This window comes from Anser cygnoides, chromosome 18 (genome assembly GCF_040182565.1).
Source record: "Anser cygnoides isolate HZ-2024a breed goose chromosome 18, Taihu_goose_T2T_genome, whole genome shotgun sequence".
In the NCBI taxonomy this organism is placed as follows: domain Eukaryota; kingdom Metazoa; phylum Chordata; class Aves; order Anseriformes; family Anatidae; genus Anser; species Anser cygnoides.
Genome location: NC_089890.1, coordinates 10828664 through 10852540, shown reverse-complemented (window position 1 = coordinate 10852540; position 23877 = coordinate 10828664). Strand labels below are relative to the sequence as shown.

At 41.8% G+C, this 23877-nt stretch overlaps 2 protein-coding genes across 6 annotated transcripts; one reads left to right on the top strand and one right to left on the bottom strand.

The window, feature by feature from the left end:
• Positions 1 to 34: 34 nt before the first annotated feature.
• PIGW (phosphatidylinositol glycan anchor biosynthesis class W) lies at positions 35 to 10956 on the bottom strand. Of its 5 annotated transcripts, none has more exons than XM_066979740.1 (3): positions 3575 to 4971; positions 3034 to 3198; positions 35 to 548 (listed from the first exon to the last, which is right to left on the bottom strand). In XM_066979740.1, the coding sequence occupies exons 1-2, from the start codon at positions 4902 to 4904 to the stop codon at positions 3134 to 3136; spliced, it is 1395 nt and encodes a 464-aa protein (XP_066835841.1). In that variant the 5' UTR covers positions 4905 to 4971; the 3' UTR covers positions 35 to 548; positions 3034 to 3133. The 5 variants fall into 5 exon arrangements, with proteins under 5 accessions (XP_066835841.1, XP_066835839.1, XP_066835840.1 ...); XM_066979738.1 differs by lacking the exon at positions 35 to 548 and adding an exon at positions 598 to 1668; XM_066979739.1 differs by lacking the exon at positions 35 to 548 and adding an exon at positions 598 to 1572.
• Positions 7614 to 23840, top strand: MYO19 (myosin XIX). The gene is made up of 23 exons (XM_013198072.3): positions 7614 to 7778; positions 8547 to 8695; positions 8931 to 9044; positions 9816 to 9948; positions 10166 to 10235; positions 10602 to 10704; positions 10881 to 10977; positions 11480 to 11556; positions 11951 to 12041; positions 12241 to 12412; positions 12701 to 12774; positions 12868 to 12989; positions 14712 to 14825; positions 15228 to 15404; positions 16292 to 16438; positions 16915 to 17022; positions 17946 to 18016; positions 18418 to 18527; positions 20410 to 20573; positions 21068 to 21197; positions 21382 to 21467; positions 21813 to 22121; positions 23048 to 23840. Exons 1-23 carry the CDS (start codon positions 7769 to 7771, stop codon positions 23174 to 23176), a joined length of 2757 nt encoding a protein of 918 aa, XP_013053526.3. The 5' UTR covers positions 7614 to 7768; the 3' UTR covers positions 23177 to 23840.
• The last annotated feature ends 37 nt before the right edge of the window (positions 23841 to 23877 follow it).

Sequence of the window (23877 nt, the reverse complement as noted above, 5' to 3'; positions counted from 1 at the left end):
AACGTTACCGTGGAGGAGTCGATGGTTTTGACTTGGCACACCACCTGCCTCTCATGGAAGCACCGTGAGGAGCTGCAGGTTGCAGCTGTTTTCGTCGTTTTCTTATCAAAATAAATAAATAAATAAATAAATAAGCTGGCATTTTGTGGCAAGCGGCAGCATCTCGCCTTACTGTGTGGTGGACATGGGCTCATGCGGGCCCCTGGGCCACTTCTGTCCCTGGATCATACATCGGCACCCCAAACCCTGCATGCTCAGGGTTACGTACGCGCATTTAATAAAAGATGTATGGAAACCGCCGTTCAATTTCGTCATTTATCCACGGAAAAGGGCTTTTCACGCTGCTAGAAAATTCCTTGCTGCCTACAGAACAGGGAAGAGGCAGCGCCTCGCTGCCGTTCCACACGCGTGCCCATCCTCTCGCCTGGCAGAAAGGCCTGCGCTTCCAGCCACGGGAGCTTTGAAATAGGATACCGGCTGAAATCTTTATTGTAATATTTGACTTCAAAAGAGACCCAACTGGGTTGGAAAGGAAGGCGTGCTGCTGTCTGAATTAAAAAATAAAAATAAAAAATGACACACTTAAAACCAATGAAATTTGGTAAGGAGTAACCGTTGTTTAACAAGCTTAAGGATAAATGCAATCAGCTCTACTCACCTACATTTTTTCTATCCCGCAGCCCTACAGAAAGGTCATTCAGTGGAATTACGGCATCAAAGATGAAACAATTTCTGTTCTCCCAGTCCTCTGCTTTACAATCATTAAAGTCAGTGGCATGCTATAGTTCAACCATTTTTAGCCTTACTAGTTGAAATATAATCAACTTTCACTAATTAGGTAACATATTTTGATTTATTTTCACATACATCTGTAGATCTCTGTGAGTTTACTCATCTAAACACACCCAGCTGTGAAATGAAATGTAGTGCCCTTGTCCCTGCCAGCCGCTGAGCTAGCAGGCACTGAGGTGTACACGAAGAAAGTGTCTCCAGCGTATCACAGCGCTAACTTCTCTTGCATCTTTTTGAGCCCATACAGTGCCTTTCTGGTACAGATTCTGGGACCAAAGAATGCTCGCTTGCATTTCATGGTTGTTGCAGAAGCATGGTTAATTATCTGTATCTATTCATAGCCTAAACATTCAGTATTAATAACTGCTGGATGCTTCAGGGCAGAATTTGCCACGTTGGTTATTGACAGTAAGTAATGGGAATTAATTGTCCCTCATTAATTCAGTGGTGAACAACTCACTTCAGATGGCTTTAAAAGTGGGAGACCGCCACGCAGTGCTGCGCTGTTCTCACACTTTACTCGAGCGCTACGGGCCCCTCGGCTCGCCAGCGCTGCCACAACCACAGCTCCAGTCCTGCGACCAGCCCGCTGCTCACAGGGCTCTGCACAGACACAGCAAACCTCCCACGGAATTTTTGCTTCATGAAATGGCGTTGGCGTCTAGAGAGTTTGCTGCTTGTCCAGACACAACTCAGCTTTGTCACACCCAATTAACGCCTTAATTCTGAATCACGCTGATAGACTTGTGCTCGCAGGTAGAACTCGTTGCAGGTCTTGTGCTTCAAACAGTTCAAAAATTAATATCCATGAGGAGTTTTGCACAAATGAGTACTGCCATTCAGGTTGTGATGGAAGCCTTTCTTCCCTAGACAAGGCTAGGAATTGTTTTAAAATAAATTACCAGAAAAACAGTTACCAGGAAACTCTGCTACAAACTATGATAATTGTTTGTAAGACAGAGTTGCCTACTAACTGCATTTGTCTGCAACAGTAACTGCAACTAGTACAATACAGGCTGTTTTTCTTTAATTCTGAAGACTACATGGCTATAACTTGGAAGTAAACAAGCATAAACTCAGCATGTCCACAGTTTATAACCTTCAGTCATCATCCTTCCGTTGACCAAAGCCTGAGAGAACCCCATAAATTCAAGAATATTCCACAACATGTCTGCCTTCAGGGATCTGATTTAGAGGCTTAATCTCCCTAGGTTTATGATTCATTGCATTCAACAGACAAGGAAACAATTGAAATATGGCGCATGTACACTCCTGTAACTCCACTGACATTAGACATCCATCATCGACTACAGTTTGTATTCCACTTCTGAAGTATTTGTATCTCCCATTCTTGAATTCCTCATGATCTTTAAATGTATTTCTCTTCTCAACAACTTAATGAGGTCAGGAAGAACTGTCACAGTTAGGAAAGTGAACAAAAAGGGTGTTCTGCTCTGAGCTTACGGGAAGACTGTGATAGATGGAGAAACTGAGCACCTCTCTTACCAATACTCTGCTGGTATCCTGCCCCACTGCATCATGCTTCTTTCCATTTGACACTGTTTGCTAATAAGAATTCATACAGAATGTTCCCACTAGAAGACAGCTCGGCTGTCAAAATACAGTATTAAATGAGCTACTGTTTAAAACAATTTTATAGACAAATATGTGAGCCTTGAGTACTTTAAGACCATATTCTACCGTGTTGCTAAAGATGAGCTGTCACAACATGTTGGTATGCAGGTTGGGGGTGAACTAGTTTTGGATCTTTGTATTTTCTTATAAAAGGCTGTGCAGCTCTTATTATCCGCACCACAAATTCCACCAACTGCTTTATGAATTCATCGGCAGTGGGGCTTTATCATTCAGAGCATCATATTTAGATAGGGTCGTCATTTTTATTCATCACTGAGGATGAAAATAAAATTTAGCTTTAATTCAAAGGCTAATTTAGATTTCAGTCTATGATTAACATTCCACATACAATTACTGCCATCAAAGTCAAGCATATGCATAAATCCTTGCAGGACTGGGGCCAAAACATGTTTTTAACTATCCACTCATCCAATAGATTTTATATAAAGAATTATTCTTATCTATTATTTATGCAAGGGCCTGAACTAGCTAGATCTAGACACAGCTAAGTCTGTCTATAGACAAGTACTCATTTTCTTACTTTTCATCTGGCTTCTACTCTACATGGCGTTATCTAATCTTACCAGCACTTGGATATAAACATACCTCTTGAATCCGCAGTTCACTAGCCGTAACGTTACTCTTCTGCATACGTGTTTACAGAAACAGTACAAGTATTCAGCAAATGATCTCAGAAACCAAGTTTTCAGGAAAGTGTGCAACATCTCCAACAGGTAACAGTACCGATAGTATAATTTGGTAAAACAAAACCTAAAAATAAATAAATACATATAAATAATGATTAAAAACTGTCATAAAAAGCTGTTATAAATACTAAGTTATAAAATATTGTATTTACATATCATTAAAATACAGTTTTAATTGAACACCAAATAAAGTTTAGCTAGTCCCCTCAAGACAGGGTGGAATCACCAAAATTTTAATACTATATTTTTGGCATGCAATGTATACATAATTAAACAGTTAAAAAACATATACAAATGCAGTATACATAATGTAAATGCAGTCTTGCTGTGGATTGTATCTATCGTTATATTCACAATACCAGTCATAACATTTGCAAGCAAGAAAAATAGTAACTGGTTTTTATTAACGGCACTAATCAGGCAAGCGTGCGACAGCTCACTTTCCCTTCTGATAGGTACAGCCTCCGTTTCATCCTTTTTACTGGCGTTAGGGGGCTTTGCAACGCTCCAACAAGAGGGCACACTGGAGCCCTTCACGAGAAGCTTCGTGAACAGCAGCACGAGATCAGTCACTACGAAGAAGACAAAGAAAGTCAGGCAGTGAGCAACGACCCATATGCAGTACGACAGATTGGCCATCCGGCGGGACACGGGGTCTGCGTGTGCTTGTGACAAGTGAAGAAGTACGAAGAGCACAAGGACGGTCAGCAGTAAGAAACAGACTGCTTCCATCCAGTCCTTGACTGAGTTTCTCCGCTTCATCAGATAGAGCCCTACTTGCACGCTTGCCATGTATATGGCTAGATATCCAAAGAGAGAGAGCAGGCCTTCCCTGTTGGCACTGAAAAAGCCAACCCTAGTATCTTTGCCATTGCCATGCAAGACAAATGTCTTCAGAGGGGTAATGTTAAGAATAAGCTGATAAAGTACAGCGAGATTCATAGCCACAATCCAAGATTTATTTTTTGGAATTATGGCTAAAAGTAGAGATGCTGCGAGCCTCACAAATGCTAAGGTAAAGAAAAAATTCCAGTGCACTCCATACTCTGAAGTATGTTCGTGATACTCAATAGATTTAACGCTAAGGAGTCGTCCAACGCCAAGGAAAATCAACGGCCAGATGGAAAAAACCTGCTTGGCCAGATGGGAAAATTTTGGTTGCGTCACATATGACTTTTGTCTAACTTCAGGACAAACAAGAGCATTACCGAAAATGAAAGCTCCAACCCCCAAATCCATAACTCCAGTTCCATAGGTCTCAGCTTTGGCATATCGCCTTGGGAACTGTGGGAAATCCACTGCTAAAATACCGATCGATGTCAGCACGTTGACATACACACGGAACGCAGTTATTGCTGGAATGTATTCTGAATCCAAGTACGTCTTCTGGAAGTCTTTTACAATTTGCCTGAAAGGTGCTCTGGTATCGTGTTTTCTTTGGCTGTATATTTTAGAAAATATTCCTGCACAGATGGCTGCAATGATGCTTGGCGGAAAAAAGATGACTGGAGACAGGACTGTACAGGAGAACAGGAGAGGAGATACCAGCACAACAAAGTCCAGCAGCAGGCTGTATTTCCTTGAACTTAGAGGCTTCCCATTGTGCAGGTAATACAAAATCAAGAGGAGTCCCCTGCAAAGCAGACAGAGCGGAGCTAGAGGCAAGCCCAGCGAAACTTCCAGCAAGCTCGTTCCGTTCAGGTTACTGATAAAGGCTTCTTTCAGCTGTTTTTGTGACATCCTGCTTTCTTGTGCTGAAATCAGAAACATGAGATAGAGTCAGTGGGGAAGGGAAGGGAAGGGAAGGGAAGGGAAGGGAAGGGAAGGGAAGGGAAGGGAAGGGAAGGGAAGGGAAGGGAAGGGAAGGGAAGGGAAGGGAAGGGAAGGGAAGGGAAGGGAAGGGAAGGGAAGGGAAGGGAAGGGAAGGGAAGGGAAGGGAAGGGAAGGGAAGGGAAGGGAAGGGAAGGGAAGGGAAGGGGGAAGGGAAGGGAAGGGAAGGGAAGGGAAGGGAAGGGAAGGGAAGGGAAGGGAAGGGAAGGGAAGGGAAGGGAAGGGAAGGGAAGGGGGAAGGGAAGGGAAGGGAAGGGAAGGGAAGGGAAGGGAAGGGAAGGGAAGGGAAGGGAAGGGAAGGGAAGGGAAGGGAAGCCGTCCCAGACCCCACCTCAGCGCCCCGGTCCCCTTCCTCCCGCTGAGGTAAACGCGGGCCGCGCTCCGCGCCCGCACTTTCAGCGTTGGGCGGCAGCTGCCGATCCGCAGCGCCCGATTCGCCACGGGGTAGCCCCGCCGCGGCTCCGGCTCCTCCTCCTCTTCTCCTCCTCCTCCTCCTCCTCCTGCCGCCCTTCCTCCCGCCGCCCCGGCTGCCCTCGGCCCCGGTGAGCGGCCCCTTCCCCGGGCAGGGCCCGCTCTGCCCGCCCAGGGCCGCCGCCAGCGCCCCGCGCCTCCCCCGTCAGAGCGAGCCGGGGAAATCGGCAAATTCCCGCAGTGAAGGGCGACCGCAGCCGCTCTGTGCTAACGCCTCTGCTTTACTTAAGGGCTCCTCGGTGTGATTTGGATGCGGGACCCCAGGGCGAAGGCCACAACACCTCGGCGCTCCCGCGTCCCCTAGGGTGGGGCGGACCGACCCGCAGCGCCGCGCTGGGGAAGCGCCAAGATGCCCAAGCAGGTAAAAAGGAAACCAGGAATTGGGTTTGCTAATTACATTTTTACTGCAGGGATGGAAACGTTGGCTTGTTTCCGGGCAGTTAAGATTAGGTAACTCCTAACGTATACTCACCCCTACTTCAGGAGCTCGGCTGGACGTATTAACCGTGTGGTTTTGAGCTGCGTTACTAACACCAAGAGGTGATGTTTGTTATGCCATTGGCATTAATGGGGCAAGCGTTAATACGCGTAGCAAGTGTATCCTTAAGGGTAGTTCTTCAGCAGAACGAACGAACGCGTGAGCCATGCAGTGTAGCTGTCACAAGTCCTGTTTTCAAATACTGTTTTTCTTCTGGCTAAGCAATCAACATTTCTTCTCGAACGAAGAGATGTTGAGCAAAAGGGTGGAGGCGAGCATAAAGGAGCTCCTTCTCAGGACTTGCAATATCGGTGGCACAATAGGCTCCTTAAGAACTTGTTTGGTGCCAGAATAATACAGCGAGCACGTGAGAAGGCAGAGGAAGAACGGGCAGCTGGCAGAAACTCATCTTGTCCATGGGGTATCCCATAGCTGCGTGTCTGTTCTCTGTGAAAGCAGCAAGCTTCTAATGTTCATTCAGAGAACGACAGAAATCACTTTGATGGCAAAGCTTAACTACGTTGCTAAGCATTTTTTTTCCTTGATACCTAAAATTTTCTGTTACTGGAAATTAGTATCTTATGCTGTCTGCAAAAGATAATAATGCTAAATGAATACGTTATTCTTGCTGCTTTTTTAGAAATGTGTTAATGGGGTTTTGTGGTATATTTTCCTCTCGGTTCAAGAGCTTAGCTCATGTAGTGAGAATGCTGCTAACTGAATTTAGCACTTTTTGTGCATAAACAATGTGATACTGTTCATTAACTTGGTTAACTTGTAAAGAATTGCATAGTTATGCTACTAAATACGAATGAGTAGGGTTACTTTGAAGGAGTTTCTGTCAAGGAGAAGGGGAACAGCAAAGGAATATCCAGAATGTAAAAACCAGGACTGGTGTCTTTTCCCTTCTAGCCCAAAAATAACAAGCAGGACCTGAAATCTCTTCTAAGTTTTCCATTACGTTTATGCAACAAATGTGTCCTTCCAAATAATACTGTCAAGGACACGGGAGCCCAGAGGCTAAGATTTAAATACTTTCAGTGATTCAAAGGGGTCAAATCTTCACCTAATAGTCTTCACCTCTTACAATGCTACTGTTTCTTTCCCCTGGCTGCAGTGCATGCACTCTGCAACATCAGTCTTGGGGCTCTCAATCTCTGTCGTAAAAATGAAGGTCTCTCCCAGGAAAACTGCTGTTGTGTTGGACTACAGTAGCTTTCAGCTTTGCCTTAGCCTCTGCAGCTAGTCCTTCCTGCTTCCCTCTGCCCAAGGCAGCGTTTGCATTGAATGCATGACATTCATGGGCTTAGAAATATACCATTTAAGAACACTGCACAAGTGTATCTGTGCTGAATGACCCGGACATTTGCTAGCACTGGATAGCGTGAGTTTAAGGGCACGTTCTTTCCGAGTGCCTTCGCTTACAGCCAGAATTGCCAGCAATGAATTCAACCTACAAACAGTGTTGTCAGCCTGCCAGCTCTCATATGCCAGATAACACTTTCTAAAAACAGACTACACCATGGGAAGCATTGATGCAGGGCGAGGACATTGCTTTCAAACTGGGAGGAACAGGAGCTCAAATATACTAAGTTATGATTCCTGCTGAGCCTGAACTGCTGTTATATGGAAGCAGTAGAAGAGCTATAACCTGTGGGGGATGAGGTGAAAGTCCAGCTATATTCAGGCTTGGACTGGTGCTGACCTAACATCCTCTCTAGGTAAATGGCCAAAAGAAGATTCTGTCATCCAGAATGACCTCAGTGAACCATTTGAAGAAGAGGTTAGAGCTTTTCTCAGTGATGAAGAGAAGCTGCATCTTTTTGATGACCTCACCAAAGTTAATCCGGTGACAATGACAACAGGTAAGCAGCCAGCCAGGAGAGGCATCTCCCGAGGAATCACTTTCCCTGGTGTCTGCCAATACATATCATTAGTGTTCTGGCCACATTCATATTATCATGAACGTAGTAGTTAAATATTCAAAGCCTATTAAAATTAACTTAGTCACGTTTGTCTTGGTTGAATTTTTCTTTTTCAATACTGTTATTGTAGTTAAGCCATACAGATCTCTCAGCAAGTTCTGCCTGCAGAACTCATATTTGTGTTGTTGCTTCAGGTAGCATGGGGTTGTGGTTGAGACTTCATGCTGTTGAAGGACTCTTGGATGACCTTGTGATCGCAGTTGTGGTTTATATGAACATATCAGAAAACAAGGCTCTGACATAGACTCAAAATATGCCCATGAAATTAGTTTTGAAAAGTAAACTTCTCACTTGACTTTTAAAAGCCCTTTTGAGACAAGCTAAGATCTGTTCCTAGTGTAGACGGGGAATTATTGCCTCTATCTGTTCTGCAAATGAATGGCTTTGCTTTCTAGGACTTACTGTGGAAAACCTCGTACAAGCACAGGATTTAATGAACTGAAGAGTTAACATGCGTTAAGCTTTTTAAAAACACGGGCAACTTTTAAAGGCATTTTTATGCATATTATATCTATAGATCTTTCTTCATCACCTTCCCATTCTCTGTTAAACATAATAGATAACATTCTGAAGATTTTTGTTACAAATAGGAACAGGAAGAGTTGAATATACTTTTCAAAAGACACTAATAGAAGGTGTATCTTTCAGTTCTGAAATGTCTTCAAGCAAGATATACTGTAAACTTGTTTTATACAAATGCTGGCTGCAGCCTGGTGGCTTTAAACCCATTTCAGCCTATCTCCTGCCTCTATTCACCCGAGCTTATGAGAGAGTACCATGTTGCAGTTCGCCCCCAGGTAATCCTTATGTTTGAAATAATTGTCCTCCTGCAGAACCCAGATTTCAAGTTCTTCAAAATCTCTACGTGAGCAAAATAATTCTAAAGGATAAAACCCATTTCTACTGAAATACGAGTTCTACTAAAAGAGCAGTACTATTTTCAGATAAATGTGTGAAGACCTTTGCTGCCCATTGCTGTAGAACTGTGTAATTGCTGTTCTCTTAAACATGAATATTCTGCTTTACTGCCAGGATTTAAAACCTCACATCTTCGCAGTGGCTGAACAAACCTACAGAAATGTTCAAAGCCAGATAGACCCCATAAACCAGTCTATAATTGTTAGTGGAGAAAGTGGTGCTGGGAAGGTAAGGAAGTTTTTTTCTATTGTCCTGACATTGTTTTTATGCTTTGAAATTTGGTAGTGATTTGTAGTACAAAGTATTTCAGTGAGCAAGCAAAGAAGAAGGAAAAAAATTTTCTGACAGAGCATGTAGCCAGTCTGCTCTAGCAAGATTCTCTTGAAATATGCATAAAGCATTAAGTGATCGCTGCAATCAAATAGACTTAATATAACTACTCTCTAGGTAACATCTGTCACTTCTGGAAGGGCTATATTTGGACCATTTGATAGGAATTGCACCTGAGTTAAAGTCTCAGCTTAGGCTGTTAGGGAGCTATTATCTCAGCAAACCCTATGTAAAGACTTAAAAGAGGTAGGATACTTCAGATCCTATCCTAGGCCCTTCTGTAATGATCCATTCCTATTCTGCAAAATAACTGAGAATATTTTTAAGCCTGAGAACAAAACGATTTGCTGAATGTTAATGATTCAAAGTGCGTTTACATTCAATTCATGTTAAGGTACTAGCTATTAATTCTAGCTGAGCTTCCAGATGGTTACATCTCAGTAAAACCGCTGTTCAGCAAAGCGCTTCAATAGGATTTAAATGTGCTTGCTACACGTAAGGATATGCACAGAAAGTTTCTGCTGAACTAGAGCTATAAACCTGAGATAGTTACTCTCTAGCGTCACCGCCAGCTGCATACTGTGTTTTCGGAAGCTAGCACTGTTTCACTAACTGACATAACTAATAACAGTAAAAACAAAGGCCTACTGTCAAGTCTGTCTCTTGCAGACCTGGACATCTCGCTGCCTTATGAAATTTTATGCTTCTGTTGCTGCTTCAGTTACCTCCCCAAAAGACAATGAAACTGTGGAAAGGATAGAGAAGAGAGTGTTGGATTCCAACCCCGTCATGGAAGCATTTGGTAAAAGTAGCTTTTTTAACAGCAAAGACAAGTAGTGGCCACGGTGGGAATTTTCTTTGTTAATATACAAGTCTAAGCTACCTCTCATTCCTCTCCTTAAAAGACAAACTCTTCAAATACTGGAACTGTATACAAATCACCCTTAATGTCTGTATGTCCCGCACGGAAGAGTAAAACCACTCTGATTATGCTGTATGTGTCACTGGTAATTTCACAGGAAATGCATGTACCCTGAGGAATAATAACAGTAGCCGTTTTGGAAAATATATCCAGCTTCAGTTAGACAGGTAATAATTACTGTTTAAAAAGCTTATCTACTGTCTTCTTTCTTTAAATTTTTACAAACCTATTTCTAAAGTCTGCCAGAGAATATTCAATGTCTTTAGAAAATATTTTGATCTGCTGGCAGTTTACATTATTATTTCTTATTTTTTTCTGCCAGCACTCATCCTGATATCTAAAAGAGAGAAATGGAAAAACAGAGATGCATTTAAGAACTCTGAATAAACTATTATATTAAACTTGCACAAAACTGAAGATGGACTGCAGGGCATTCCTAGTCAGTCTGTATTGTGACAACAGAACACTTATCAAATGGTGAGGGAACTTGGTTAAAATCTTTGCTTCTTTTTTTTTTTCCCCTTCCCCTCTAGATTCCACCATCTGAGTAGTGCCTCCATTCAGACTTTCCTTTTGGAGAAGACAAGAGTTGCCTATCAGGCCCCCAATGAGAGAAACTTTCATATTTTTTATCAGGTGTGTTCAATTAATTTTGCTAGATATTTCTGACAAACAGTGGGTATGAAATCACCAGATTTAACGCAGTTGCAGCTTCCAAATTAAATCATACCCCCAGTCCATTATTCTTGCTTGTCTGTGAGATGTAAATACCAAAGGCAGAATCCAGTCATTACCTTGTTTTCTGTCTCCAGATCACAAAAGGTGCCACTGCAGAGGAGAGGCTGGAATGGAACCTTCCAGAAGGGGCTGACTACCGCTGGCTGCCAAATTCTGAAAGAAATTTAGATGGTAAAGATCAATTTCACAGACTGACCGTTAATAACAGCTGTAACTTTGAAGGAAGGCAGGCAAAAATGCGTCTGTCCCGTTAAATCCCATGACCCAGGTCGATCAGGCAACAGGCTCCTGGTCTGGCCTCAACAGACATTTTGCAAAGCCACTAGCATTAACGTGATTTGGTTTTAAGTTTGAGTTTGCACTGTTAACGGTTTTCACCTGACTTGAAATAGTGGTTTCTGGCCTCGCGAATTTGCATCACTCTGTGGTTATGTTTAGAAACTGTCTCATCTTTGGATGTGCTTCAGCAACCTGCTGCCTAACTTCCAAGCCCCGCAGAGTCGGTGCTAGGCCAGTGACTTGGTTCTCCAGCTCGTCCTCTGGGATTTACCTAAAGAGTATCTGGCTTTCTTGATCTCCTCTGACAATTCCAGCTAAACTGGACGTGGTGGAGAGTGTTCTGCATGCCTGCGTGCATGGCTTCCTTTTGAATAACAGCTGTTTGGCTTTTCAGAGGACTGCTTCGAGGTGACCAGGGATGCAATGTTTCACTTGGGCATTGACCGCTCCACGCAGAACAATATTTTCAAGGTCAGGTACAATGCATGGTCACCACGAGGCTGACGATGATGTTCAGAATGTCTTTTTAGTGTGGGATTTCTACAGAAGTAAATCTGTATCAGTGTCCAGAGCATGGGTTGTTTGGTATTAGATGCAGCAATATTGCCTGGCGAGCCTGCAGCTACACATGATGTTGCATAACCAAGTATTAGTTTTTAAGTAAAAGCCTGCACCTGTGAGCTTTAGATTTCCTTCAGTAGTGCAGCACTAAGAATTACTGTAGAAGCTTGGAATCTACTTGCTTTTTTTTGTGTGTTGAAATGTTTTGACTTGCCCTGTTCACGTGGCAAGGGCAAGGCTAAGAGGATGCTGCCTTGGAGGAAGAGCTCTGTTTTAGAAAACTCAGTGCTTGATTATATTGCAGGTATTGTCAGGCCTTCTCCACCTTGGGAATATTCAATTTTCTAATCCACTGGATGAATCTCAGCCTTGTGAACTAGATGACAAAATCAAAGGTGAGGCAACAAGCATGCCGTACTCTGAAGAGTACTTTCTCCCGGGTTTGGGTAAAAAGATCCAAAATCCCACGTTTAAGTTAGTGAGTTCACAGAAGTGCCGTTTTGTGGTATAATCTCTAGACCTTCCCTAACTTTAAAGGGGCTGCATTCATTTGACACTCCAGATAATCTTCCAACATTTTCTTGCCTGAATAAGATTTTGTGAAGATCACTGGAGACTTGCTGAAGATACCGGTTGAGGAGCTACTGGAATCATTACGAATTCGAACAATAACTGCTGGAAAACAACAGCAAGTCTTCAAGAAGCCATGCTCTAGAGCGGAATGTGAGACTAGGAGAGACTGCCTCGCCAAAGTGATCTACGCTAAGTAAGGCCCCGCTGCTGTGCCAATCCATTTCACTTTTGTGAGGGAACAGGGAGGTCAAGGAGACTTACTTTCTCTGTTTTTTGCTTGGACACAATAATAGTATAACCCTGCCTTTCTCTCCTGATACACCCTTGATTCAGTCACAGATACTGACATAGCTGCAGTATCTAATAGATTTTCAGAGAACTGCTGTTTAATTTCAGCCAGGCAGCGTGTCATAACTATTTTTGTTGGATCAGTATGAAAAGCAAGCTCTTTTCCAACTAATCCAGTTGTCATTGTCTGCAGATTATTTGAATGGCTTGTTTTGGTCATAAACGAAAGCATTTATGCAGATAAGTCAGCGTGGACCAGCTTCCTAGGTACGGTTATTCATCTCTGGTTTAACTGAGTTACCATAAGTCCTTCAACCTACTCCTAGACCAAAATGCACTAGCTTACCATATTCTTCCTAGGTTTGTTGGATGTTTACGGTTTTGAAGCCTTTCCTGAAAACAACTTGGAACAGCTTTGTATTAACTATGCCAATGAGAAACTGCAGCAGCACTTTGTAGCACACTATCTGAAAGCACAACAGGTAATATTCCACTAAGATCAAACGTCAAATATCTAGATTTTAAAACAGCATCTTTTGTCTCTCTAATTGCATTTGTGGTTCTGGTCAGATTGCAACCTTCAGTTCAGCAAATAATGACACAAAAACAGTGGGATGTGAGTAAAAATTGCTTTTTTTAAGAAAGAGTGGGGCAGTTGCTGGAATGAGACAGTTAACTCTTCTGGGGTACTGGAAACCTGTTCCCAGTTACATAGCTCCATTGGCTCTGTGGCCTGTTAAACTCTTTGCATTCTTCTCAGAGAGCTGAACACGTAAAACTACATCGTGACTCTCTTGGAAGCTGCTGCTCATAACCATTCACTAAGTATAAAGTTTCTAGACCTGGACTTAGTGCCAGCACAGAAGACCCAACAGAATCTTGTAATGTGAACATCATTAGTATGTGGTACCTCGTGGAGGCCTTCTGCCACGGGAGAACAGCTTCATAAACCCAGTTGTCACGCCAGTGCCTTTAAGGACAAAAAGATTGCACATCAGCTTTTTTCTTCAATGAGGAAGTACAAGACTTGTCTTTCACAACAGAGAAGGTATCTGCTCCATGCTAAATACGTTGCAGTCACCTACCTAACTGGGCATGCACTGCTAATTCAAGTTCTCATCTGAGTGCTCTGAGAGCTACAAAGCCCCTGCTAGACCTGGAGTGCTTCTCTAATAGATGTACTTCTGTCCTGGTTAATTCCTCTACATTACACATGCATTACCCCAATGATCTTTGCCATTAACTGGAATCTGGGAAATTGTTTTCTTAATGGCACCAACATGATGGCACCTTCTGCCTCACAGCATAGTTATATCAACTTATTCAGGACAATAGCACCTCTTTGCCAATTATTTGTGCTTTCATATGCCTTTTTTTTTTTTTCCCACCTACCTTCGTCAGTATGCCAGGGGTTAATGGTCAGTAAAGATGGAAACCAAGTTCAAGCACACGGTTACTTTCCTTGAAACTAATTCACGACCCCTGCTTGTAGCACTCCTGCCAATTCCTGCCTGCCCTCTTACCTCTCTTGATCTGGCTGTGTCCCAAACCATTTGAATGCCATTAGTGGCTATGCTGAGCAAGCTCTTGGCAGGAGACTTTTAAAATAACTGTTCAGGGCTTCTGCTTGTTAAGCACTCCTGACAGTTTGTTCCATAATTCGGCGTAAATATTGTACAAATTGTTTCAACTGATGCCTTTCTCCATTTCCTTTTGGATCAGGCTTTGTTTAAATGGAGCCAAGTTAATAAAGTCTGGCACACAATGGTAGGTTTAGGGCTATGTCCCAGTCTAAGGAGTTCTGTGCGTTCCTTGCACTTCAAGGGAAAAACCAGTACAGCCAGGAGAGGCTTAGTGTCTATTTGTTAGTGTCTGTTTGTCTCAGTGTCTTGGCCTCTGTTTACTTTGTAAAGCAGCTTTGTAGGTCTCACTGATAAATCTGTAAATTTCCCAAATGATGAAACAAACTGTTCCAATAGGAGCTGCTGCTACATACGCAAAAGCTACTTGAGGTAAAAACATCCTCAGCATTTTTTTTTCTTAAGATTTCCATTGAACGTGAACTCGTCTTTGAATAAGTAGGCTGAGTCTGTGATTAACTTGTTAAACAGTAACTGCATCAAACTGTGAAAAAAAAAAACCATGTAGTTATTTGAGCTCTAGTGCCCTCTGCTGCAGAACATCCAGTTTCTCTCTTACTTCAGGAAGAATATGCAGCTGAAGGTCTACAGTGGTCTTTCATAAACTACCAGGACAACCAGAACTGTCTTGATCTAATCGAGGGCAATCCTCTCAGCATTTTTTCTTTGCTAAATGAGGTAAGTGCACACCTACAGTCCTAGTGCTTCTGGCCTAGTTGCCTGCCTTCTGTCCCAAGCCCCCAAAGAAAACATGAATACTAAATTAGTATGAAACTTGCCAGCTACAATTTTCTGCAGAGCTTACCTTTTGAAACTAAATGCTCATTACAATCATGACAGTTCTTTGTTCTATTCAGTCTTTTTCTTTTTTTCTTCCACTGATCCAGGATGTTTTGATTCAAACATGAAGCCTCAATTACATTTTTTAACCCCACAGTATTACAGGGCTTACATACCAAGAGCAATTCTAAAAGCAAAATGGCTATGATTTTAATTTAAAGTGTTTTGGCTTTTAATTATTAAAGACAACTGTTTTTGACTAATACAAAATGCTGCAATTTTGTCTTGTCTGTTATGCAGGAATGCCGTTTGAATAGATCCTCTAACCCTGACCTGTTTCAAACTCGGATTGAGAAAGCCTTGTCTGATAATCAATGTTTAAGTCGAGACAAATTTAGCAAGAAGCCTAACTTTATTATTTCACATTATGCTGGCAAAGTCTGCTATCAGCTGGAAGCAATGGTGGAGAAAAACAAGGTAGATGTTTTCAGAATCAGCTGTTTCAAAACAAAACAAAACCTTGTAGACTAAAAGAAATTTTAAATTAAAACATCACTAGCATGTATATTCAGCAATGTTTACTGAATTTGCTCACCTCGCTCCAAATAAACCATTCAGGCCATGTAGAATTGGATCATGTTCTTAGTCTGGTTTTCAGTGAACGGTCACTGGCACAAGTAAAATCTTTTTTAACAGACCCTTCAGCTGAGGATTAAGTGGATCATGTATTACCAAATCAGGGCTTCTTCTGTTCCTGAGACAATGCAGAAGTGTTAATGGCATCAGGGCATTTATATAGCCATAAAAATAGCACTTAGCCTCATAAAAAATTCAGATAAGTTTATGAGAAACAAGAGCATGGATGTCACCATTGAAACTTCTGAAAATACCAAGAAACTCAAGTTTTGACCTCATTGTACTATCACAGGACAAAAGAAATAGTCTGTAGATATGACAGTCCTGTATCAGTTCTTTCATAATCAGAAATTACAGCAAATGATACTATGGTGATGGAAAAAAATAGCAACTCTAATTTAAAAGGAAGACTTTCTAATATTTGTTGCAGACTGTCCAATTGGGATTAAACTAGTCCTTGGATTTCTAGCTCACTTAAGTTGTATAAAAAGAAAAACATTAGGAGCAGTCATACATTTGACTAGATTTGCTAGATGTTTTGCCAAACTATTTTCTGTTCTCAAATCTGACTATGAATGAATGTATGTAGACAGATTTGAAAATACAGCTGCGGTTAAGTCACACTTGGCATCAGAAATACTATTCCATTTATTTATGTGGAATTTTTTGTAATCTTCAAAGCTTTCTGCATAAGGCCAAATGCTAATGAGTCATGTTTGTGTTTGCAGGACCCCATTCCACCAGAACTCATCCTTGTTTTGCAGAATTCTAAGGACCCTTTGCTCCAAAAATTATTTCCTGTGACAGAAAGGAACCAAAATAATGTCAGAACCCAGAACAGAGCAGCTGTTGTTACAGTGGTGTCAAAGTTCAAGGTACATTCTATTCAAGTTTCTACTTTCTACTGCTGTCTTCGTAAGTAGATGAGAAAACAATATAGCTGGAACCAAGATCGGTAAATGTTATTAATTGAGATGGATGTAAAACTTAAGTACTGTCAGGCTTCTGATATTCTCTGGGTTTAGAGTTTAACTCACTCCAGTCTTACCTTTTCCTTTAACAGTTGGGCATCTGCTTTTATTAAGCTTCTTCCTACTTGTTCTTGATGGGCTAGCTTTAATTGCTGTCCCTGATACAGTTTCAGAAACTTTCTGAATTTACTATCAACAATTTTTAAAAGCATCCATAGAGTGAATTTTTGCTCGAGATGTCCTTAAAGAACAGCTCTGCTAACACCGAGTCTGTAGAGCCATTCTTGCAAAAAACAGTTCGTTTTTATAGAAGAGCTGTGATTAGCTTAACTACCTGCGGAGGAAGAATCCCTAATTATACCTGTGTTTGTTTTCTGCAGGGTTCACTTGAAAATCTCATGCAAATCTTAAACAGCACCAAACCACATTACATCCGATGCATCAAGCCTAACGCTGACTGCAAGGCACTGACTTTTAGAAGAGAAGAGGTAATTCTTCAAAAGCCTTTCCTCACTGAGTCAATGAGAGGCTCCTAGAGACAACATGCAAGGCTTTGCATTGGGTCTCAGATGATCTTGATTTACTTGCAAAGCTTTTTTTTTTTTTTTTTAACAGTACATTTCAAAAGAGCTTTTTCTCATTTGCAACTTCCAAGATAAATGTCCTTTCACAATCATTGATGATGCCTCTGAAATGGCACCAGTAAGCTCAGCAGCTTGTTCAGATGCAACTTGTTGCTCTGTGAGAAATTCTCTTACCAAAGCGCTCCTAGGTCATTTGGAGAGCTATCTTTGCAGTCTGCAAAGTAGATAAGGGTAATCTGGCTGTTGGCTGCCCTGGTCACACAGATATCCTCACAGCGCATACTCACAATAAGTTTGCTTGCATCTTCTGGTGTCTGGTCTGGGAGGACTGCCAACTTAGATGAGATCAGCTGACAAGCATGTCTTTGGGAAAAGAACGGCAGATGCTAAAGCTATAACTAGAGAACCTTCTCTGATGGGAAAATAAACAGCTGAGGCAGTGCTGCATTTATTTTAAACATGCTGAGAATTTGCTGATTGCACACTAGTGTTAAAATACCAACACTGGGTTCTGTTCTGTTGCATTTGGTCAATGCAGGGTATGTGGATACCACAAGAGAAGGCACAAGCGGACTTTCCCTCCGTATCAGCACTGCCTTGTCCCTGCTCTGGCTGTTGTACAATGCAGTAACTCAGTAGTCCTGTAATCACCTTGTCCACCCTCTCCATTTGTTCCCTGACTGCCAGTGTGATGAGGCATGCCAGGCACACACTAGCTGAGCTGAATGTGGCTTGGGTTGAGCATATCCCATGCACAGCTTCACTGCAGCTTCCACAAAGAACAAGACAGTGTTTGCCTGCCTAAACCAACTCAATTTATGTCTCAGGTTCTCAGCCAGCTTCAGGCATGTGGAATAGTTGAAGCCATCACCATCAGCGCAGCAGGCTTCCCTATTAGGTAAGTCCAAACTTCTTGTGAAGTGTCTTGCATGATCAATTTCTATAGCAATTAGTGGTATATTATTTATTCAGAAGTATATTTATTCATGTTATTGACAGCTCAGCATTGACAGGGTGAAGCTTGCTGTTATCATAAACAAGCGTAATTCCTGCCCAGCCTTTGTTACAAGCAAAAGTAATTGAATATTTTTGGGCAACAGACAGCCTCCTGAATTTCTGCAGCAAGTTTATAGTTTCTTTCACATTGGTGACTACCAGTTGGTGACATTAGTTTATTTGTGGTCTATGAGCTGAGTTTTTGAAGCCATTCTGCAATTTTTTCCCCTCAAAGAATAGGTTATTTACCAGATAGTAAATAAATGATACTTGCCTAGAATTAACCCTACTTTTGTCTGTCAGGATCTCTTTTGAAAGTTTCACTGAACGCTACGAAATACTGAGAAGATCACGTGGGTACAATAAAAACAGTATGTGTGATAAAAGCAACTATCATACTGCCAAGAAAAAAGGTACGGCTCCTTAGATAATCCCTCTGCTGTAAAATAAATTACTGCACCAAGTTGCTACTATATAAATCAGATGCAATTATTACATTCAGCACTTAGCAAGACCATTATTCCAAAAATATTTTCCTAATTTATCTAAATTGACTTCAGTTTCTAATTTGCCTAATGCATATATATAGCATGCTCTTTTTAAGACAGCAAATCTTTCATCTTACCGCTGTTTTTCTGTGTTCCTCTTCAGTAGAAAAATTAGTTATGATGGTGTTTGGGGTTGCCCCCTGATATAATTTGATTTAGAGCTGTCTCTTAAGTAAACTTGAAAACCACTTACCTTTTTGCTTATATTCCTTCTCCTTCCTTTTTTTTTTTTCCACCTTGTCTTCTTGCCAAACACACTGACCTTCTAGCTTACTTGGATTCTGCTGCTTCTTCTGCCTTTTGCAAACTTCTATATGCAATTCTTTTTTTCTAAACAAGAGCGAGGATGGACTTTAAAAAACGTAATCCAGTCTACCAGGTAATGTCTTTGGTATGAGCCCCTCAAAGAAGGAGCTCATCAGGTAGTTACATTTAATATTGCAAGTTACTGCAAACCCCTTCCCTCTCCCAGATTAATCCCATTTTCTAGGGTCTGCTCAGTAACCAGTAGACGTAGAAAAAAAACCAGTAAGTACCAGCCTATTTCAGCTAAGTAAAATGGCTGGAAATCTGTTAACCTTGCCGAAATAGAATGAAGTAATGAAGTACAGGCTGGAAAATTACTTACACACCATATCTTTCTCCATCAATTAGAAACCCATTAGTTGAAATGCCTCATTGTGATAGGTTACTATTCCTTTTTATCTTTAGCAGGTTATAAGCTGCAAACAAAATAAAACAATTTCCTAAACACATGGATAAGCTTTTGGTTCCCTTATCAGCCTAGCCCTAGCCTCATAGTCACCAGATGTCTTCCTGTAAGCAAGAATTGTTTATATTTGTTTTCAGTACCTTAAAATGCTCTCATCTCCTTAGAAATAAGTACAGCAGAAAAGCAAATAGTGTCCAGGATGGAAAGATACAAAGACCATCAAGTTCCGGCATTGGGCATGCAGAATACTCATGCAGCATTGCCTTGAGCAACACAATCTCTTTCAAGGACAGGTCTGAATTAAGTCTACCTCTATTTCCAAATAGGTTAATCCGGCTAACATGTTTGTCTCGTAATGTAAAAAAAAAAAATGTCCTAGAAACATTTTTAATAACCTCTTAATGCTGCAATAAACTCCTGCTTAGTATGTGACCCTGACTCCTTTAGCTGCTTCCGATACCCTATTAAAGCTGTAGAATTGTGTAGAATTTGTTTTCTATTCCTGCATCATGCAGTACATTAACACTATCAGTCTAACACCTTGCTTTTTGCTCTTTGTTACTAATAGCTTGGGGTTTTGGTTATTTCATCAGATTTTCTTAGGACTGAGCTGCTCAAATCCATTCTCAATTGCATTGCTGTTGCTTTCTAACATTTCCAGGTAGTATACTTTAAACAATGTGAGAACAGCTGAGTCCTCCCCATACTTGTTTCATTGTCTAGATCTACCCAAAGTATCGTTATCTGCGCTAGTCTGAACAGGCTGCAATGGAGGCAACAAGACAACACCTGAGCACCCAAACTACATCCTAGTTTGTACACACTGAGCTGCCTTTCTAGTTGTTACCATATGGCAAAATCTATGCTGTTGCATTTTTTCCCTTATAGCTAGAACTAGTAATATCTCAGCCATCACCTCCCCTACTCCCGTTGTAGGTGCATACTCCCTAAGTGGCCAAGTGTCAGTATAAAGACAGTTACTTGCTCTTGATGTACAAGTTTTGCAATACCTTCTCTTCAATGCTTCATTTGCAGGCAAGACTGCAGTGATAGATGATGACAAAGCATCATGTTCTGTCATTTTTGAGATACTTCAGAATGTTGTCACGGGACGAAATGCTGCTGAGCCAACAGGGAAGAGATCAGATAACACTTCAGTGTACTGTGGCAAAACCAAAGTATTTATGGCTAATTCTGTGGTAAGCGTGTTATTTCTTGGCTAACAGTTCTGGAGTGTACTCATACCTAGTGCTGCTAGCGTCCTCTCAGTTTCAGTTACAGCTTCCCCTGGCTTCAGCTGACACACTTGGCTATTCATACAGGTCTAAGCAAATTCTTTTTGACAAACGCAGAGAAAGCACTTCTGCAAAGCTTGCATACTAAAGGGTGTAGCCATAAAAGGACCCCCATTCAGCGGAGCTAGTTTTAAGCCAGCTGCTACTGTGACTTTGGGAGCATCTGCTTCCCCCCCCCCCCCCCCCCCCCATACTTTTTTCCCCCCTCAGATACTTACACTTTTCATTTTAATTTATATATATCTAATGAGCATTAATGACATGCTGTCACTTCAAAATAGAAGCAGTCTTGGGACACTGAAACGTGTATGTAGGTTTCCAAAGAATACCAAAAGATTGTAGAAGGGTTAAAACAGCTGTCCCTGACTATTAACTGCAGACTCCTATCCCCAATGCAGCTAGAGCAACTTGAAGCTAAACGAGCAGAGGTGTTAAACGAGAAAGCATTTTGCATTCAGTGTTGCTGGAGAAGATTTAAACAGAAGAAACTTGAGAAGGAGAGAAGGTCTGCAACCCTCATCCAAGCAGGTAATTTGACAAGGGTGTGGCTGGGCATAATGCAGCAAGTAGCATTTCAGCTACACTGGGTACTTAAAGAGGAAGAATGGATATGCTAAGTGAGCATGGAGAAAGCTTAACTGACTTCTCTTACACTGAGCACAACAGAAGCTGAGATTCTTTGTACTCACATTTCTTTTAATTAAATCTTCAGCTATTCGTTCCTGGTTAGCCAAGAATCGCTTCCAAAGGATGCGCAGGGCTGCTAATGTTATTAAGCATTGCTGGAGGAAATGGAAAGTAAGTACGTTGGTGCAGGAAAGCATTAAAATTGAGTGACTGAGGCTTTGTACTGTCGGAGAAATAATCTACTGCTGTCAAGTAACTATACAAAACCAATACTGACAGGTCTCCAGAAACTCTTCTCAAGCTGAAGTGTAGATGATGAATGCTTGCAGGGTGGCAGCTAGAGACTGCAGAATAAACTCATTCCTAATTATCTTTATAAAATGGGAAAGCATCCCAAAAGGTGTCCTATCCTTTATGATGGCCTATTTTTTTAGACTCTTAGCTTTGCAGTTTTAAATTTTGTTCAAGATGTTGGAGAATCTTGTTTAGGAATACTGTTCTGCGTCTCTTTATCAGGCAGAAATGGCTGCTTTGGCAGCAGCAGAATTGGATGAGGGTGAAGAAAAGCCACCGTTCTCGGTTCCTGGCACTACAGCAATGTCAGCCAAATCAGCTTGCTCTTTGGAAACAACCTGGCCTCTACGTGCAGTAATTCAGTTCTGGCCTCTCAGCCTCGTCCTGGCTGCTGCACCTGTTACCGTAGCGGGACTCCGGAGAGACCTGTCCCTGCTGGCGTGCTTGAAAGTACTTCAGGAGAGCGACTGCTGCAAGACAGAAAGCAATTTCCTTGGCTGTGGCATTACTTCCATTAGAGCTCTCCCACAGGTAACATACCTCACACCCTCAAGTCAGCAGCACACCTAAGCTCTCATGAGTTCAGGATCCTGTAGCAGTACTGACATGAAGTCTGCTATCAGGCTCCAGTCTTCCTTCGTCCACTGGGTTAGATATGCAAGGATGATTCTGACATCAAGAGATCAAGCTAGACACAGGACTGAAATGAGACCTAAGCATGGAAGTGCTTGTTAGTCTGTCATAGGAATAAATGGATCAAAACTCTGCTTCAGAAACAGACAGGAGAGGATTCAAATGTGGGCTCTGCTGTTACGTACTACATATTTTTTTCTGCTTAGGGGGATTTGATTTGTACAACAGGAAATCACAGCAAGAAAAAGCATCCATATGGGAAAAAGATGTTGGCTATCCCAGTAATTCTGTATTAACATCACTGTGCAGATGACTGCACGCAGACTAATTAGGATGGAGGGTTTTCAGGGCAGAAGGCAGGGAACAACCCTCCTACTTCACCTCCTACTCACGCGCAGAATGGAATTAAAAACCATTTACTAAAAGCAAACCACAGCCCACACCAGCTTCTCTGTGAGGTTGCACTCCATTTACACATCAACTTGTCCCTGTTTGTTAAATTTCTGAACTTGCCTAAAATCATGTTTGCAAGACTATAACTTGCGCATGGTCACAACTACTATAAGTCGGAAGAAGCAGTACCAACTAAATACTCAGATCTTGAGAGTTTAAGCTAACTTCAGTGCACGTTGTGGTATTGGTACTCTTCACAGTAATCACTTATCTTAAATCAATCCGTACTAGGACACCCCTGCAGGTCTTCCTCTACCCTTAGTCATATTCAACAGTTGCTTGTGTACTAGGGCAGCAGTTAGTCTGAATAGCCAAACTAGCTCATAACCCTGCAAAGCATCAACTGACCTCTCCACCTCTTTTCCTTCTAGGGCTCTGTCAAGTTTCACTGTAAGAAGTCTCCCCTGCATTACGCTAATGTCAGCCCCCACACAGCTGCCTATTCTATCACTGGATTTAACCAGATTTTATTGGACAGAAAAGGACTCCTTCCAACCTAAGTTTTGGCCATCTGCACATACCGAAGCTTTTCGTTCAGGGAAGGACTGCTGCAGGCTGCTGCTTTCAAATTACTCAACGTCCATATCTGCTGCTACCTCAGAGCTTTCTATAGTGATGCATTGTACATATAATATACTACAAACTTAGAATACATGGGGGATATTCCTCCTCCCACACACGCACATATTAGAGGAAATAGCACTATGAGAACACTCAACATAATTAAACTAGATCAAGTGCTTTAAACAGCATATACTTGAACAGAACTCTTCTGGCACTACAGGGGCAGAGCAAGAGGCTGGTAATGAGATAGCAAAAAAGGCAAACCTTTCTGATGTGTGCTGGATTCTCGTTGAGAGGCACAGTTAGTCAGACTGATCGCAAACATTCAGTAACCTGTGACTGAGGAAGTAGCAGTCAGCTGTAACACTAAAGGCAGACGTCTCAGGGAAAAGCGACACTGGACTGTTGCTTTTTATCTATAGGACCAAACTATGCGTGATCTCACAAGTGCCATGTGTTTCTAGCACTACCTAGCCACAGCTGAGGGGCCAAAGTTCTCCTTAGGGGTGCCCATACCATCTTTTTGTTGCATACATGGGTCTTGAAAACATTCAGCTCTTCTGTGTAGGCCACTTTTAAATAAAACCATTAAGTATCTTGTGAAGGTGTCTGACCATTCATAACAAAGGTAACAAAA

Coding starts and splice junctions, on each gene's coding strand:
- PIGW (XM_048074121.2), bottom strand. CDS start 4,874: ATGTCACAAAAACAGCTGAAAGAAGCCTTTATCAGTAACCTGAACGGA.
- MYO19 (XM_013198072.3), top strand. Junction 9,045..9,815: donor GAGAAAGTGGTGCTGGGAAG/GTAAGGAAGTTT, acceptor TGTCTCTTGCAG/ACCTGGACATCTCGCTGCCT. Junction 18,017..18,417: donor GCAGCAGGCTTCCCTATTAG/GTAAGTCCAAAC, acceptor TTTGTCTGTCAG/GATCTCTTTTGAAAGTTTCA.